General features: G+C 37.7%; 1 protein-coding gene across 3 annotated transcripts in view; it reads left to right on the top strand.

Annotated features, from left to right (window-relative positions):
• The window catches only part of LOC110032976 (DNA repair protein UVH3), a 39,983-nt gene extending 28,066 nt beyond the window's left edge, over nucleotides 1-11,917 (top strand). For all 3 annotated transcript variants that reach the window (XM_020736787.1, XM_020736786.1, XM_020736785.1), the window contains 3 exons: nucleotides 10,244-10,328; nucleotides 10,457-10,846; nucleotides 11,160-11,917. In XM_020736787.1, the coding sequence (XP_020592446.1) occupies nucleotides 10,244-10,328; nucleotides 10,457-10,846; nucleotides 11,160-11,693 (1,009 nt within the window). In that variant the 3' untranslated portion in view covers nucleotides 11,694-11,917. The remainder of the gene's footprint in view (nucleotides 1-10,243; nucleotides 10,329-10,456; nucleotides 10,847-11,159) is intronic.
• The last annotated feature ends 4,063 nt before the right edge of the window (nucleotides 11,918-15,980 follow it).

Genomic DNA, 15,980 nt, shown 5'->3' with positions numbered 1-15,980 from the left:
CCCCTCCACGCATGTACTTGATGCATTGGTGGAGGGTAGACGGTACCATCTTATACTCATGGATCCATGGGTGTCCGAGCAGGGCTCTGTAAGACGTGTTCCCATCAATCACATGGAACTTGGCTTCACTCTTGAAGTCTCCAAATTTGAGAGGTAGAGTGATGGAGCCAAGAATTTTCCGACTCTTTTCATTGAAGCCATTAAGCATAATCTTGTCAGAGCATAATCTCCTCGTGCTCAAGGACAACTCAAGAGTCTGGACACTAATAATATTCACGGAAGCGTCGGGATCTATTAGGATACGGTTTAACGGAGTTCCGTGGATTCCGGCCATCACATACAGGGGACAGTTATGGTCTGTGGTGCCTAAAAGCAAGTCCTCCTCAGTGAAGGTAACGACAACCACATCTGGCGGCATAGCCACCTCCTTCATCTTCTCCTCCGCATAATGTGCGTAGAAAACCTCGGGCTTACGTAGAGCTTTAATCAAAGTCTCTCTCAGCTCGGGAGAAAGAAGAAGTGCATTATAGATGCTTAAAGCGGCTGACAACCTCTCGAGGTGCGCCAACACATTATAGTCTACAATTTTAGGAGAATCTTTAAAGCCTTCATTTGGGACTTCAGGATGGTCATCTATCTCTTGGGTGATGATACACTTTCCCTTATCCTTAGAATTAGGTAAAGATACTCTAGAAGGGAGAATTTTACCACTTCTGAGGCAGATTTCCTGAACCTTCTCACTAGAGGACCCAATGGGTTTGACTTCAACAAAAATTCAGCAGAAGACTCGTCAAAGAAGCCCTCATGAACTAAGGCCTCACATGCATCGCTAGATGTATCGCTCAAATCATCGTAAATGCGATATGTACCGCTCGATGAGGGCAATAATGGGTATTGCTCATCTCCCGCATCATCATGATCAGAGTCACTAACGTTATAATCATCAAGTATAAAAACATGAGACACAGAGACATAATTAAAATGTTCTTCTTTTATAGCTTTGTCATCATAAAATGTGCCAGGAGGAGCACTACAATCCACCAGCTGTATTCCAAGTCTCGAGCCAATCTTTGAAAGTATAACAGTCTTCCAGGACATGCCCCAAATGCCTATGTTATACCAGGAGGAGCACTACAATCCACTCCTGCATTACAAACAAGAAGAGACATATCAGAAAGAAAGTTAGGAGTTGTAATAGCTGTCACCGTCTTCACAGAACTCTTCCCCTGGGGTATCTCTAAATACTGATATGGTAGCTTGATCTCTCCAGCTCTATATCGAGTCTCGAGCCAATCTTTGAAAGTATAACAGTCTTCCAAGACATGCCCCAAATGCCTATGTTATAGTCAATAGTCAGGCTCATTCTTCCTCTCCACCTCATAAGATTTCTTCAGCGGTGAGAGTTGCATTCCCTGCTTAAGCAGGTTCTTGAGCATCTTCATGAGACAATCATTCCTAAAAGGATAGACCTTAGACTTTCTCTGTTCAAGATACTAGTGTCTCCTTTTTTGAGGAGGTGGGCGAATTTGCTTGGCAGACATGACAGACTTTTTCATTTTCCCATCGAATGTTGTAAGAGCGATGCTCTCTTCCTTTTTCCTTGGAAGACCCACAAAAGGCTTTTTGCCCCTAGCCTTTTCAATATCTTTGAAGGTTAAGGCATCTGCGGTGTCCTGTAAATTAGCCACTTTTTCGATCAAATTCTCAAATGTATTGATCGTACTCATCTTTAGCAAGATGGAAATAGGGACTGTTATTTTGCCGATGAGGAATGCAACCGCATGTTGTTCTTGCAACTTGGGTTCGCACTGCAAACTCAAGTTGCGCCAACGAATGGTGAACTCCAATAAGGACTCGGCAGGACCCTGTTGAGCCAACAACAAATCATTCAAAGTGACTCGGTGATGCACTCCTACAAAGCGTTTGACAAATGCATCTTTCAGTTCGGTGAAGGTTTTGAATGAGTCATTAGGTAAATCGACATACCATTCAAAAGCAAACTCTGTCAAACTGGTGACGAAGAGTCTAAGAAAGAAGGCGTCGTTATTGCCAACTTTACAACAAAGTGCTCTAAACTGGGCTCAACAAAGTGCTCTAAACTGCTCTAAACTGGGCTATATGTTGGCGAGGATTGCCAAAGCCCTCAAACCTTTTGAAACGAGGGGGAACAAATCCCGGAGGGTATGAAACATATTCATATGCCTCGGGATAAGGTCTTCCCCTTCGCACAACAGTCTCACCTCTCTGAACTACCAATGCAGCCTTGAGCTTGGCATCAACCAAGGACTGCAAGTGTTAATCAGATGAGATATGCTCGTGCTGGGCAACATAAGAAGCGGCATGGGCATAACCATGTCGAGAAGGCGTCAGAGGCACCGAAGGAGCAGCGGGGCGTGCCTCACCCCCAGCGTGGCGCTCAATCCCAATGTACCAGAATTTGTACCTGCTGTCAGATCTACTATTGTAGCGGCACAGTCCACACCTGATGTAATCGTGAAAATTAATAAAGAAAAAAATATTGCTGCTTATGTGCCTTCTTCTTCTTCTTTGACTAGAAATAATGTAAGCACCTTTGTTATGGATGACGAGAGTTCTTTGACTAAGGTCAAATATAGTCGCTAGATTGTTTTTCTCTTGATTTCTTTGAGATCTCGGAGTCCCCAACCTACCTTTTTGTATGTCGTCGTATAATTTCCCTATTCGAATAAATCTCCCTCTCGAACCAAATGAATGACTCGAAGAGGAGATGAATCGAATAGTGAACTAACGTACTACAATAAACAAACAAACAAATCAAAAAAAGAAAAGAGACAAAAAGCTTATATAAGGAAAATCCTCGTGTCATGGGTCGAGAGTATACATTCAAACAGAATTAGATTGAAGTACCTCAGAAAAACAACTTCCACGAGTAGAATCTCTATATAAATTACCCGTAACCAGAGAACAAAAAAGAACATTTTTTTTGTTCTGGGGTCAAAAGTCTCCCAGAAGTACGTATTCCTACTGGTTAATTACATCTCGGGGGATACCCAAGAAGACTCTCGATGGAAGGAGTTTAACTTTATCATTATGAACCTGGGGTATAGGTTATCAAAAGGTGATTATTTCGTATGGAACAGTCTCGATGTTTTGAAGCTCACGCTGCACCTTCGAGCGAAGAGTGAATCTCCCACGTCCAAATGGGTAGCGACTTCTCAACTCTCGAAACCTATGAAATAACCATGAATCACTTCAACAAGGTATCCCAATACGTCATAGCATATCCAGACTGTAAGGGCAGAGGACAAATCGTCGTATCCGAATAGGCGACAACTTATCGGTATCAGCTCGTCAAAGTGACACCAACGAAGTAGAAGTGGCTCAACAAGGGTAGTCAAAAGGCAGGGAAGAGTAATCTTAGGAGGTCGAGGTAGCCAGGTCGGGTCAGGTCGTGGCACCACAGACCCATCATTCCAAGGTACTGTGACCCTAAGTGTAATTGATCGTGAAGGTATTTGACCCAACACAACTTGAGATCTCTGGTCAGCAATTCGTGAATTGCATCATTCATGGAAACTTCGGTAGTCCTAAGGTCAAAGGAAAGAAACTCTATCCTATGACTATAAAATGAAGCTCAAAGAGGTGAGACTTATACCTGCCGAAGTGGCAAGGATGCCTTCGGAAAGAAGAGAAAGCGGAGGTTCAGCTACAAAGTTGTAAACACTCTAACAAAAGGACTTACACCCCGTCTGGGTCGGGGAGCCTTCTAACACCCTAGGTGCACTAGACAACCACATATAGGAAAGTATGCTGAGCCAATTAGGTTAAAAAAGTACGGGAACTCCTCGAGACATGCAAGCATGAATGCAGTTATCTAGAGCGATCCTAAGTATTATGGAGGCCCCATTAATATATGCAAGAAAGTAAATGTTGTAATTTTTAAATCCTAAATATTTTAATCCTCAATTTTAATTAACTTGAATTTTTTATTTAGGATTTTTGCAGAAAATTAGGAATTTAAGTCCTAAAGAGTTATATCTTGAGATCCCAGATAAAACACAGAAATAAAACAAGAAAAAAAAAACACATGCAGTGCAAACATACAATATGATGCAAAAAAAAAAAAACAAAACAAGCCAAATCAAAATAATAAATAGGTCGGTGCCGCTGGGTCGACAACATATCCCAGAAAAGAAAAAAGCGGTCGAACTCCGCATATACATGCCCGGGTCCTAATTCTATACATCAATATAAAATGCAGAATTAAGATATGGGGCACGAGCATCTGCTCTTGGTCTCCTCCACGTGATTCCCGTGCTAACGTCTCGGAACCCGTGCCCGTATCTTATTTCTGCTACATGACTCTCCTAGACTCTAAAAATACATAGAGAAAAGAAAAAGACTCAATCCTGCATGAAAATAAATGTCAGTGGGAAAGCTAAATGTCCGCGGGAAAGCTAACATGCAAATAACGTATCATGAGTCATGCCTTAAAAATGGGGGAGGTAAAACACCTACAAGCAAAAGGATAAGAAATCATTACTTGCCCCCCCATAGCGCTACCCGTGTGTGTATATAAAATTAAGGCATGACTCCCTGCAGAAGAACGCCCTAACACACTACCATATATATGCAGCATACAGTCACACCAGAAACATAATGTAAAAGAAGATGTCTGGCTAGGGCAACCAATCCAACAAAAAACAATAGTCAGATATAAAAAAGCACCAGAAACATAATGTAAAAGAAGATGTCTGGCTAGGGCAACCAATCCAACAAAGAACAATAGTCAGATATAAAAAAAACTACCTAGCACTCTAATTTCTAACCTAGCACACCATCTAACGAAAAGTGCATCAACCTAGTACCTAAGTGAGGGGTAAGTCTGGGTATGGTATGACTTTGATGGGGTCACTTTACTGGCCCCATCCTAAGGATCCAAAAGATCTAACGAGTGTCACGAAAGGGGATGACACCAGTTAGATTCATTGGATTCTTAGCATAATCGTACTCATGTCAGTCCCGATGACTTAACTCGCATTGCTTGTCTGGATTGACTAAGCAAGCAATGCTTGTTAAGACATCGTGATCAACACGGGAGTCATACTCCTAATGGGTCTGACTCGCTATCCATGCAAACATGCAAACATATACATATAATAGGGAGTCATTCCCATGCTAACGACCTCACTGGGGAGCCTATGATCGATATATAAAAAGATGACGATTGTCGCCTTTGCTTTGGCGAGGCAAGTGGGGAACTTCGCCTTGGATATTCAAAGGGGGAAGTTCTTCATCTCGTCATAAAACAGGCTAGCGACAACGCTTTTCCCGATTTCACGACGCCTCCGAGCTTTGCAAAATGAGCTAATGACTCGCATTTTCTCATTTTCAAAGATCTACTTTTCGATCTTTCGAAAAGATCGGGACAACCAAAGCAAAGGAGAGCGAAGGGAGCTCCAACCTCTAGGATTTTTGTGCTAAGACTATCAGTCAAATAAGATTCACTCGGCTATCGTAGGAAAATTAGTTGCGTAAGGGGATTCTATCCTATAGGTCACCTCTAGGAAAACAATCGATCCATCACATAAGCGTGCCGACGCGCCGACTTACGCCGGTGCACATACCGTGTGGGCGATCGAACCCACGCCTATCACACCTACAACCTAAGGCCGTCTATGAAATAAAATGCGAAGGGGAAGAAGAGTTATACCGTCGCGTGGTTTACACAAAGCCTAAAGAAGTTTGGCGGGGGTCTGCACGTAAGGTAAAAATTCCTCGTATCCTTCCGATCGACGTCGAATCTCGCGGTCCAACAACGTCGGGGCGGTCCGGCGAGGTGTCAGATTGCCGGAAAAGCGAGACGGCGAAGTGGTGGATGCTAGTTTGTCAGCGGCGAATGCCGAAAGTGGAAGAGATGTGGAGGGAAAACTCAAATGTGAAGCTTCTCCTCACTGTTTTACTCCGGCGAAAACACAACACTGGCAAGGAAAAAGCTGGCGAGATGAAGGAAATCTGGCGAGATTGGCTTTACTCCGGCGAAAACACAACACCGGCAAGGTAAAAGCCGGCAGGGTTGGCCGAGAAGAAGAAGAAGAAGAAGAAAGAGAAGAAAGAGAAGAAAGAGAAGGAGAAGGAGAAGGAGAAGGAGAGGTTGGTAGGTTGGCGGTTCGGAAGTCGCGAATCGGCAGGGAGGAGCGTGCGATGGTCGGTGGTGACGGAGTCGGCGCTGTTGTCGGCAAAGAGGAGCGAATCGTGAGGGGGGTGGCAGCCTTTCGCGAAACCAGAGACGGGGCGAGCGGTTCGCGAAAACCAGAGACGGGGTTCCTCCTTTTCGTCTAGGAGCAGGAGAAAAGAAAAAAAAATGCCATAGGATGCGATCCCTAAGAAATAGATGCGTTGTTTCTCTCCAAAAAAAAAAAAAAAAGATAAAAAAGATTGTAATTTATTTTATTCATTTATTATGAGAGAGAAACTCACTTGTCATATCCATGGGAGAGGGTGAGGCGTGTGTTTGAATTAGAATGGGAGAGCTCACTTGTCATATCCATGGAAGAGGGTGAGGCGTGCGTTTTAAATAGAATGAGAGATCAGGTTTTCTTTATTATTATTATAATTATTTATATTATAATAATATTAATATTATTATTATCCTTACAAACTCTCCGCACAATTTCGCCGAACACGTCCTCATAATAAAACGAGGGTCTCCCCTAGACAAAATTGACGCCCCGGACGCGACCGCGCAGTCCATTTTGTCATTCTGGATTGTCTTGGACTACTTCGTGATGATCGGGCCAATTCGAGTCAAATTCGTGCGTGGCGCGATAACTAATTATCGTCGATCACAGGTGGACACCCTACACCTATGACATCCAAAAATTGATGCCAACATTATCGTCTTATATTCACTTGGCTTGGGTGGGGAATTGACAATGAAAAAATGTATTTTTCTTTGGTAAATTCAATTATTTATCATATACCGTGAAACTGTAGTCACCGCATTCTATATAAAAGTTTTTATTAAAATGCATGTATTCCTTCTAATTCTCTTAAACCTAACATAACCAAAATGTCTTCCTCTCCGTTGAGAGGAAAGAATTTTTTATTTATTTACTGATTGGATTAGGTTAGGCCCATGCTTAGGCGTACATGGCTCAAATATGAATCAAAGAATAGTAATAACCAATTATAAGGACATCAATTCATATCTTCTCTTGATTAATTTCAATACAAAGAGCCTAAATAATACATCAGTACTACTATGCATGTTAGAGCAGATACCCTCTAGCACCAGCTTGTTAACATAAACTATAAAATGTCCCTAGATTTTTAATTAAAGTTACCTGATATTCGTTCCAAAATGAAAACATGAGTAATAATTTTTTGGAAAGCATAAAATTTTGTATGGAAAGATAAACCACTTCTGTATGTTCATTCATGAAAAATGAAATTGCTGGCAAAGTGGATGACGGTATAATTGTTCTAAGATAATATCATAAGTGATAGGAAATTTACTCTTCTAGAAGAGTTTTTACTCGCATCATTTTACACTCAGAATGGGCTATCGCTTTGTTTTCAACTTCATATGTGGATCTCCCTATAACAGTCTGCCTTTTTTTTCCCAGGTAACCAGATTATCCATTAGAAGATATAATATTCTAAGGTTAACTTATCTGTTTTTTACTGAGATATTATAATTGACATTAGAGAATGCTTGGATATTTAGAGGTCTATATGGGGTAGCTTACTTACTATGCTTTTTAGGTCGTCACCACATGTTTTTAGCTACTGTTTTTTTTTTGCCGTTTTTTCAAAATAATCATGTTGGGTAGCTACAAGAAAGTTATTGTCCGACTTTTTAAAAACATAATATTTACAATGCTCTCAATGATTTTTTAAAAAGTTCTATTTTTCACAGCAAATTTACAACCTTATTTATAAAACCACAATCATTCCAGACGGGACTCTAATGCTCATCTTTAGTATTATAGCAACTATTTTCTAGGAATTTTTGGATATAATTGAAAATCCATTGAACAACTTTGTTAGTAAATGCCATACTTGGTATAAGATAAAATAGTATATTAGTTAACCTTCTATATTGAGATAGATAAGAGGTTTTTCATCATCAGATACATTGAATCTTCATAGGAGTATTTTAAGATATACCATAATGATGACTTGTTTTGTCAAGAATATTAGTAGCATATTTCTTTTGAGAAAATAATATTCTCCTTCTACTATAAAAAAAAATAAAATTCTGTCACCTTTTTGTTGGCAGAGATCCTTCGGAAATGGTATTTTAGAGATGTTAGATCAAATCCAGTGAGTAAGGTGTTATTAACATTAGCAAATAGTATGGTATAGTTTTGAATATGCTTGATTTTGTACTTTATAATATTTATAGAATGGTATAGTATGCTTGATTTTGTACTTATGGACCCTGTTTAAATTCAATGATAGCTTTCTCTAAAGACCCATGTGGTTCTCCCATAAGCAACATAATTGGAAAGCTGCTCTATGTAAATTTCCCCTTGCAATTCTCCTTGAAGGAAAACATTACTTCATTTATTTGCATAATCTAACCTTGATTGATTGCTGCAAATAAGATAATTTTAACAAAGTTAAATAGTACAACTTGGAAGGTGTTAAAATAATGTTTCCCTTAGAATTTGATGAACCTTTTGCTAATTATTTGAGTTTTGTAGTGGTTGATTGAGCCATCAAGATGTAACATGACAACAGACATACCAAAAAATATGTTTGAACCTATAAGGGGGAACAATTAAGAGCCTGTTTGGGGCAGCTTTTTTGGCGCGGTGCATTTTGAAAACGACGGGCATGCCGTTTGGAAACCATGGCTTGGCGGCGGTTTGAGATAAGTTGGATTAAACGCGGGCCACGAGTCTGACCCGAGGCTTGTGTTTCTTCGTGATTCTATTACTTCACTACCCTCTTCTCCCCGCTCTCCCCTCTCTCGCATTTCTTATGCCCTGAGGTAGCACTTCTCTCTGCGTCTCTCTCACGCCTCTCTCGCTGCTCTCCGATTATGTGCCACACTGGAAGAGGCATCTGAATTATAAATTCAAGAAATATTTTATGAGACAATTGTAGTGGAACTAGTGGAAGAAACAAAATGAGAAGCTTATTTATTGGTTTAGGGGTATTAAATAATGTGGATGTTCCTCCCAAGATAACACGAGTAGATGTTAGAAGGGGAACAATCATCATGAATAGATGGTCTAAAGGCATTTTTGTAACATATAATTTAGATGTTTGCCATTTGAGAAATTGGACAATGTTTAGTATAATCTTTCAAAAAAAAAATTATGGTGAGAGAGTTTATCGTGAGAACCAATAAGAACATAAAGAATCTTCAACCATATAAATTAAATGCTATCATTGAAATGTTTCAAGGCATGGATGGCGTAGGGTTACACATAATATAAAGAAGAAGCCTTGATGCAGAGAACAAAAGAGATTTTAGATTATTGACTAGTGAGAATAGCATGCAAGAATAATGTGTAAACTAGTTGTGGCAATGATAGGGTGCACTGGTTATGAGATGTGGTCGTGAGAGGCGTGTGATTTTTAGTAGCATGCACATCATGAAGATGCAAGTGGGCATATAGATGGCGAGTGTGTGGATAACAGGATTGAGATTGCGAGTATATATGCCATGAGAATGTAAGTGACATGTTATCAATGACATTAGAATGTGAGTGATCTTTTGTGGGCAACAAAACCGGGGCCAGCAGGCAGGTGTACAACATTGTGCTACGGACAAGAGCATGCTGGTAGGGCGTGTGACCAGTGAGATGGTGATATGTGCTGTGAGTATTTAGTCGGGAAGGTGGCTAGAGTTTTCTTGTTTTAATACCATGTTGAGAGGAAAGGAATTTTTTTAACAATGAATAATTTGGTTATATATGCAGGCACACAGAATGATACAATCAGAAAACAGATAAAGGAGGATAATATCCCCAGTTATGTTGATATGAAATCATTTCTCTATGATATATATTTTTCATCGCAAGGATCCTTCCTTAATACATGAATACCTTTGTTGTGCTACAGTCAAATTGCTTAAACTTCCGCTGAAAATGTTGAAAAAACACATGGATAAGTTTAATGGTCTGGTACCTAGTTTAGGCTTGTAAAAGTTTATTGCTCTTTTGTATGATTCAGTTTTTTGTTTTTTTAATATTTGCTTATAGTTCGATGAATGATCTGTATTTTTTGTTAAACTCTCTTTCCACAGGACCTGCTGGGAAAAATTTGGTTGGCCTAGTCAGAAGGCTGATGATCTGCTTGTACCTGTTTTGAAGGAGTACAACAAGCATGAGGTTTTGTTTTGCTCGACTCAACTCTATGATTATATATTTTACACTTGTTCTGGTCTATCAATTTTGCATCGCTTGATTATATTTGGAGTTTTATTATTGGTATGATTTTTTTGTTTGTCAATGGGCAGACTCAACTCAGGATGGAAGCGTTTTACTCATTTAATGAAAGGTTTGCAAAAATACGTAGTCAACGTATCAAGAAGGCTGTGAAAGGCATTACTGGTATTAATTCGTCAGAATTAACTGATATTATAGATGGTGGATCCAGCTCTACAAAAAAGAGATCGATCACCCGTCGTAACAAGGGACAATCTGAGCTTGAGAATCACACAGATCCTACCACAAATGAAAGGAAGTCAGCAAAGCATTGTAGAAAGAAAGCTCCAATCCGAACTTCCCCACTGCGAGGCAAATGCAAACGAGGTGAACTTTTGAATGAGAAGCTGACAGAATCTTCTGACGACGAAATGCACAGGTCTAGCATGAAGCTAGTAGAGTCTCCACCAAAAATGCGTAGGGTATGCTTTTTTGCTCTGAACGTTTTCTCAATGATATCCTGTCTATGTTGATGCTTTTGCCTCCTTTGATTCATAGCTTTCATTATCCTTATGTTTAAGGATTGATGTTAGTTCGGTACGGATCTTATAAGAGCCACGGTGACCATTTTGTTCTTTTCCATTCTTAATGTTGTCCTTGTGCACATTGATAACCTTTTTTGGAAGTTTATGCATTTTTTTGCATCTGTCTATTAAATTTCCTCCACAGCTAGATTTTACATGCACCGATGCTAATGTATGGTTCCCCTTGGGTGGTCTTCATGATTTCTTACAGTCAACCCGGCAGCGGAGGCAAGTTAACTATGCTGAAGGTACTGCAGAAGCCGCCTTACAGCATGATGAAATGGTCACGAAAGCCACAACGTTTTGCAGCGAGGCTGACTGTTCCAAACAACAGATGATGTCGCAAGATTACCTACATAGTGGGGGTGGTTTCTGCTCAGAAGAGAATGAAATCTCAGAGAAACAGCCTTCGCCTGCAACCGAGAGTCGACGGCCCCGGCCCCTGGAGGATGGAGAAAACAGTAACTTTCTTGTTACTGGAGGAGGATTCTGCGTGGATGATGAAACAAATTCTTGTGCGTCAATGGCAGCTGGAAGTCTTAAAGAGGAGCTTAGTGAAGCCAACCACCACGGAATTGAGCCCAATCTCGGGTTTAGTGGCCAAGGTGAAGCTGCTTATGAAAAACTGATTGTGCTTGAAAATTTGGGTGGGGAGGAGTCCAAGGTGGGGAATGTTGCAGCCCAAAGTTTCTTGAGTTCCATGCCTTCACTTAAACGTAAGCGAAAAAAATCAATGTACGTTTGATTCCAACAGCTTGTTTTGCTGAAATTTTCCTCAAAGAGGTCGGAGTGTTTTAATAGTTTATTACAGAAATATTGTAAATATGCTGCAACAATCAATTCTCACCACACCACCGTCCTTTTCCTTTTCCTTTTCCTTTTCCTTTTCCTTTTCCTTTTCCTTTTCCGCCTGATTATCTTTCATTAAGGATGGCGATAATTATGAATATCGAATTGAAGATCAATGGGTCCAGGTTAAAAAATTGTTTTGGTTAGCTTTTAATGCTGTTTTGACGGTGGATAAAATTTGCTATGAAAATATTTTAGGTATTAATCTTGAATTAATGACGTTCATATTCTTTCGATTTTAATGTTTTTTGTTTATATATGGATTTGATTAATTTTAGACCCTTTTTGTTTCGTTTATTGGTATATATTTTTATTTCAAATATTTAGGCCTGGTTAAAAATATAAGGTATTTAAGTTATGGAACTAAGATTTTGTTGTCTAAAACATACTCTTTAAACTATTGAGTAGTATTTCTGTCAAGTAACATTTGTTAACCGCACCATGAGAAACTCTCCAATGTAATCCGCACTAATTAGTAGGATCCCACGTGATACATTTTTTCAATCATGAAGTGGCTTCTCAAAGTTTGGTTTAAATGGCTTCTCAAAGTTTGTTTTAAATTTTTTGACCATGTTATGATGAACTAAAAGTGGTTTTTAAGAATCAAGATTAAGAGTCTGGTTGGGGCAGCTGTAGATTAAAAAGCTGTTGCGCAACAGCTGTGCGAGGAACATGTTATTGAGAATCTGATTGTCTGTTTTTAACAGTTTTGCAACAGCCATGTCGTAGCTATTTTTGAACAAATGATATTTGTCTATGTAGTATAGTGTTAATTATAACATAATTAATCTTGTTAGTATATTTTCTACTAGAAAATAAATATTCAGTTTGAATGTTACAAAATAAAATTTTATCCCATTATTTTCATTTTTATCAAATTCACAACAGGTTGGATCGTGGCAAGCGTAAATACATCGGTTTTGTGTCATGTGTGTAGTTTACCCAAAAAATTGTTATCTGCACATCAAGCATTATTTTTCATCTATTTTTCAATTTCTCACCCAAACATTAGATGTAATGATAAAAGCCCAACAATAACATACATGACATTTCAAGCATTGCTATCTACAAATCAAGAACCCTATTTCAACCATTTCTGAAATTATTACTCAAACATCCAAAGTAGAGATAAAACACCATTCCATATTTTTCATTTTTATTACATTCACAACGGTTTGATCGTGGCAAGCTTAAATGCATCCGTTTTAAATGTCTTGTATCCAAATTCTTAATCATAAAGAGAAAACCTCAAATCACAAAGAGAAAACCATTCTATCGAAAAATTAATAGATGATATCGTGGGAGGATGGAGAGCTTTTTTGTGTGACATTCATGCAATCTGACCTACTCACAAGCACACAAATATTTATATTCCAAAATATTGCAAAAACTTGGCCCGAATTATATTAGCGGCTGGTGTGAATAAATAAAATTATTTAGAAAATAAATAATGAGTTTCACACTCGGGGTACTACACGTAAAGTATCGTTTCAAGTAATATAGAGTTTTCCTTAAAAGACCCAATATCGATCTCACAGGGAAACTGTAACTTTTTATAATGACTTTGAAAAACTTCTATCTAAATTGGAGATAAAAATGATAGAAGAATAGTATCAAAATATTTGTAAAGGATTAAAAATAAACTTATGAGCAGTCTAATTTTAAGCATAAAGTAAGTGCAAATTTTTTAAACTAATAAGGTTTATAAGAGTTCAAACATTATGAAAAGATATTCCCCTTGTAAAGAGATCTTAATCAGTGTAGGATTTGAATATATTAAAAATATAAAATGATGTAGTGTGACAAATAGGAGTATACCCATTCCTCACCCCCTCGGTGCATGCAAAGAACATTGACTAATCTTAAGTTTATTTCAGCTTGTGTAGTAGTGTTGAGTAGATTCTAGCCTCACTTCTAGATTACCCACTGTGCCATCTTTATAGAACCTACTAGGGACCCTTTGATCCAAACGAAAGACCAAATTGACAAAAGAATCTAGCTTATTGATACACCTAAAATATATAGTGCTTTTAGACAAATTTTTATACCTATTTTTGAGACATTGTGCTTTAATGGAAAGTATTTTTGTATTTTTTTTTCAGGTACAAGTAAAATAGTGAAAAATGGTTAAAGGAGTGAAAAAAGATCAAATTTGGAGCAAAAAGGTGAAAATTGTGCCAAAGTATTTTGGCGCTTAAGCGCCAGATCCAGTGCTTAAGCGTTGGTGAAACAGAGAATGCTATGCCTAAGTGCTAGAGGCCTCGATGCCTAAGCGCCAGAAGCCCCACGCTTAAGCACCAGAGGCAGTTATTTGGTGGTTTTCTTCATTTGGCCAAATTTTGAAGAAGTATTTGAGGCACCTATTGGCTTAAAAGGGTGGTTTTGACCACTAAGAACAAAAATATGTTTAAAAGACTTATGAAAGGAGGCTTCCTTTGGAGAATTCATCGAATGTGGACAAATTTTGAAGAGTTTCCAAGGCACCTTTTGGAGATTTATAAAAGAAGAAAGTTGAGACATTTGAAGGTGTTCTTGAAAGTTTTGAAAAGAGTTAAAAGAAGAGGTGTTCTAGGAGTTTAGAGAGATAATTTTGGAGAGATTTTCAGGCACCACAAAAATTTACTTTTCTTTTTTGTTTTTAGTTTATTTTGAGAGTGTTGTAAAAGAAAATAGATTCAAAAGAAGTTCAAGAATTTGTTGTAGGATTTGAGATAAGTTTTTATCTTTTGTTTTGAACTACTTTTGGTTTAATTGAGACTTCTTGTTGGTTTGACAATGATTTCTACTTTTAAACTAAAGTGTGGTTTTATTTTCTCTATGGATTTTGAATAATTTTCGTTATCTTTCTCCTTAAAATGATAAGTAATTAAAGTTTGGATGGAAGTTGTGGAGAGTATTGATCTTTAATGTTGAAAGAAGTTGTGATGATTTAAATCCATGAACTTCATTTACTTCTTGATTTGGCCTATCCAGATGTTAAAATGTGTTGTGAGAACATGTAAGTACCAGGCTGATATTATCTCAGTCAACAATTGGAAAGAATATCATGAGGTTGTATGAATGAGAATGTAATTCATATGATTTAGTACAAATAAATAGGAAAATATTCATTGAAGGGTGTAGACTTAGAGGACTTTAAAGTGGCAGGTTAAAGCACCCAACTTGGTTTATTGTTTTAGGTTCCGATACGAGATGTTCGCCCATAAGTGGATGGAATCGAGGGAAATCTATAGTGAAATCTGGGATCTTCCCTGCCTATGCCTAGCCGGTCTTCAGAACTATTCAAACTTTAAATTAGCCAATGTTCTTTATAGCATCTCTAGTAAGGGTAAAGAACATAATTGCTCCTATTTGACACAACACAATTTGTATACTTCCACAACAGAATTCCTATATTTATTAGTGATTCATGATAAGGAGAATGATGTTTTTCAAATTTAGTGTTTTTCTCTTACATAAACTCAAGTTATCTTTTTAAATTGTTACTGTTTTGTCAAAATATCAAAAATGCCAAAAAGATTTGAATTTTAATACTGCAAAAATATTTTTAGTTTAAATAATTATCTTTTTTTAATAGAAAGTTTGTTGTTTAATAGTGCATATTGCGTATTTCCTTGTGAGTTTGATATTCAGGTTTTAATCAAAAAGTCATATATTACTTGATAATGATACATATACTTGCGTAGTATCCCAATAAATATATATATATATATATATATTAAAAAGTTAAATTCTTATTTTCTTCAGGATCATGTTTTTGATACTGTTGCAAAGTAAGGAAACATAAGTAAAAAATATCATCAAAGACATTGTTTTACTGTGCACATAAACAGTAATGGGATCAAGTTTTTGGCGTCATTGCCGGGGAAAAATTAATTGATTTAAAAGCAAAGTTCTATTTTTAGAAAATCTTATTTAAACAATAACAATTATTGTATTTTATTTTGTGTGTTTTATTTTATTTTTATTTTTAGTTAGTGTATGCGTAGTTCAGGTTCTGAAGACTAGCGCCTTACGATTCTTAATTAGAAAGAACAATTAAGAAAATCAGAAAAATAAAAAAAATCTTGAAAAATCTAAAAAAGATTACAGAAATGACAAACCAAAACAATCAAAATGCTGAAATTCATCAAGAGTTTAGACCTTTAAGAGATTATGTCAACTCTACGGTAGATGAACTTCA

The sequence above is a fragment of the Phalaenopsis equestris genome, unplaced genomic scaffold (genome assembly GCF_001263595.1).
Source record: "Phalaenopsis equestris unplaced genomic scaffold, ASM126359v1 Scaffold001074, whole genome shotgun sequence".
Lineage (NCBI taxonomy): Eukaryota > Viridiplantae > Streptophyta > Magnoliopsida > Asparagales > Orchidaceae > Phalaenopsis > Phalaenopsis equestris.
The sequence above is the reverse complement of the archived record's forward strand: the minus strand, read 5'-3'. Positions and strand labels throughout refer to the sequence as shown.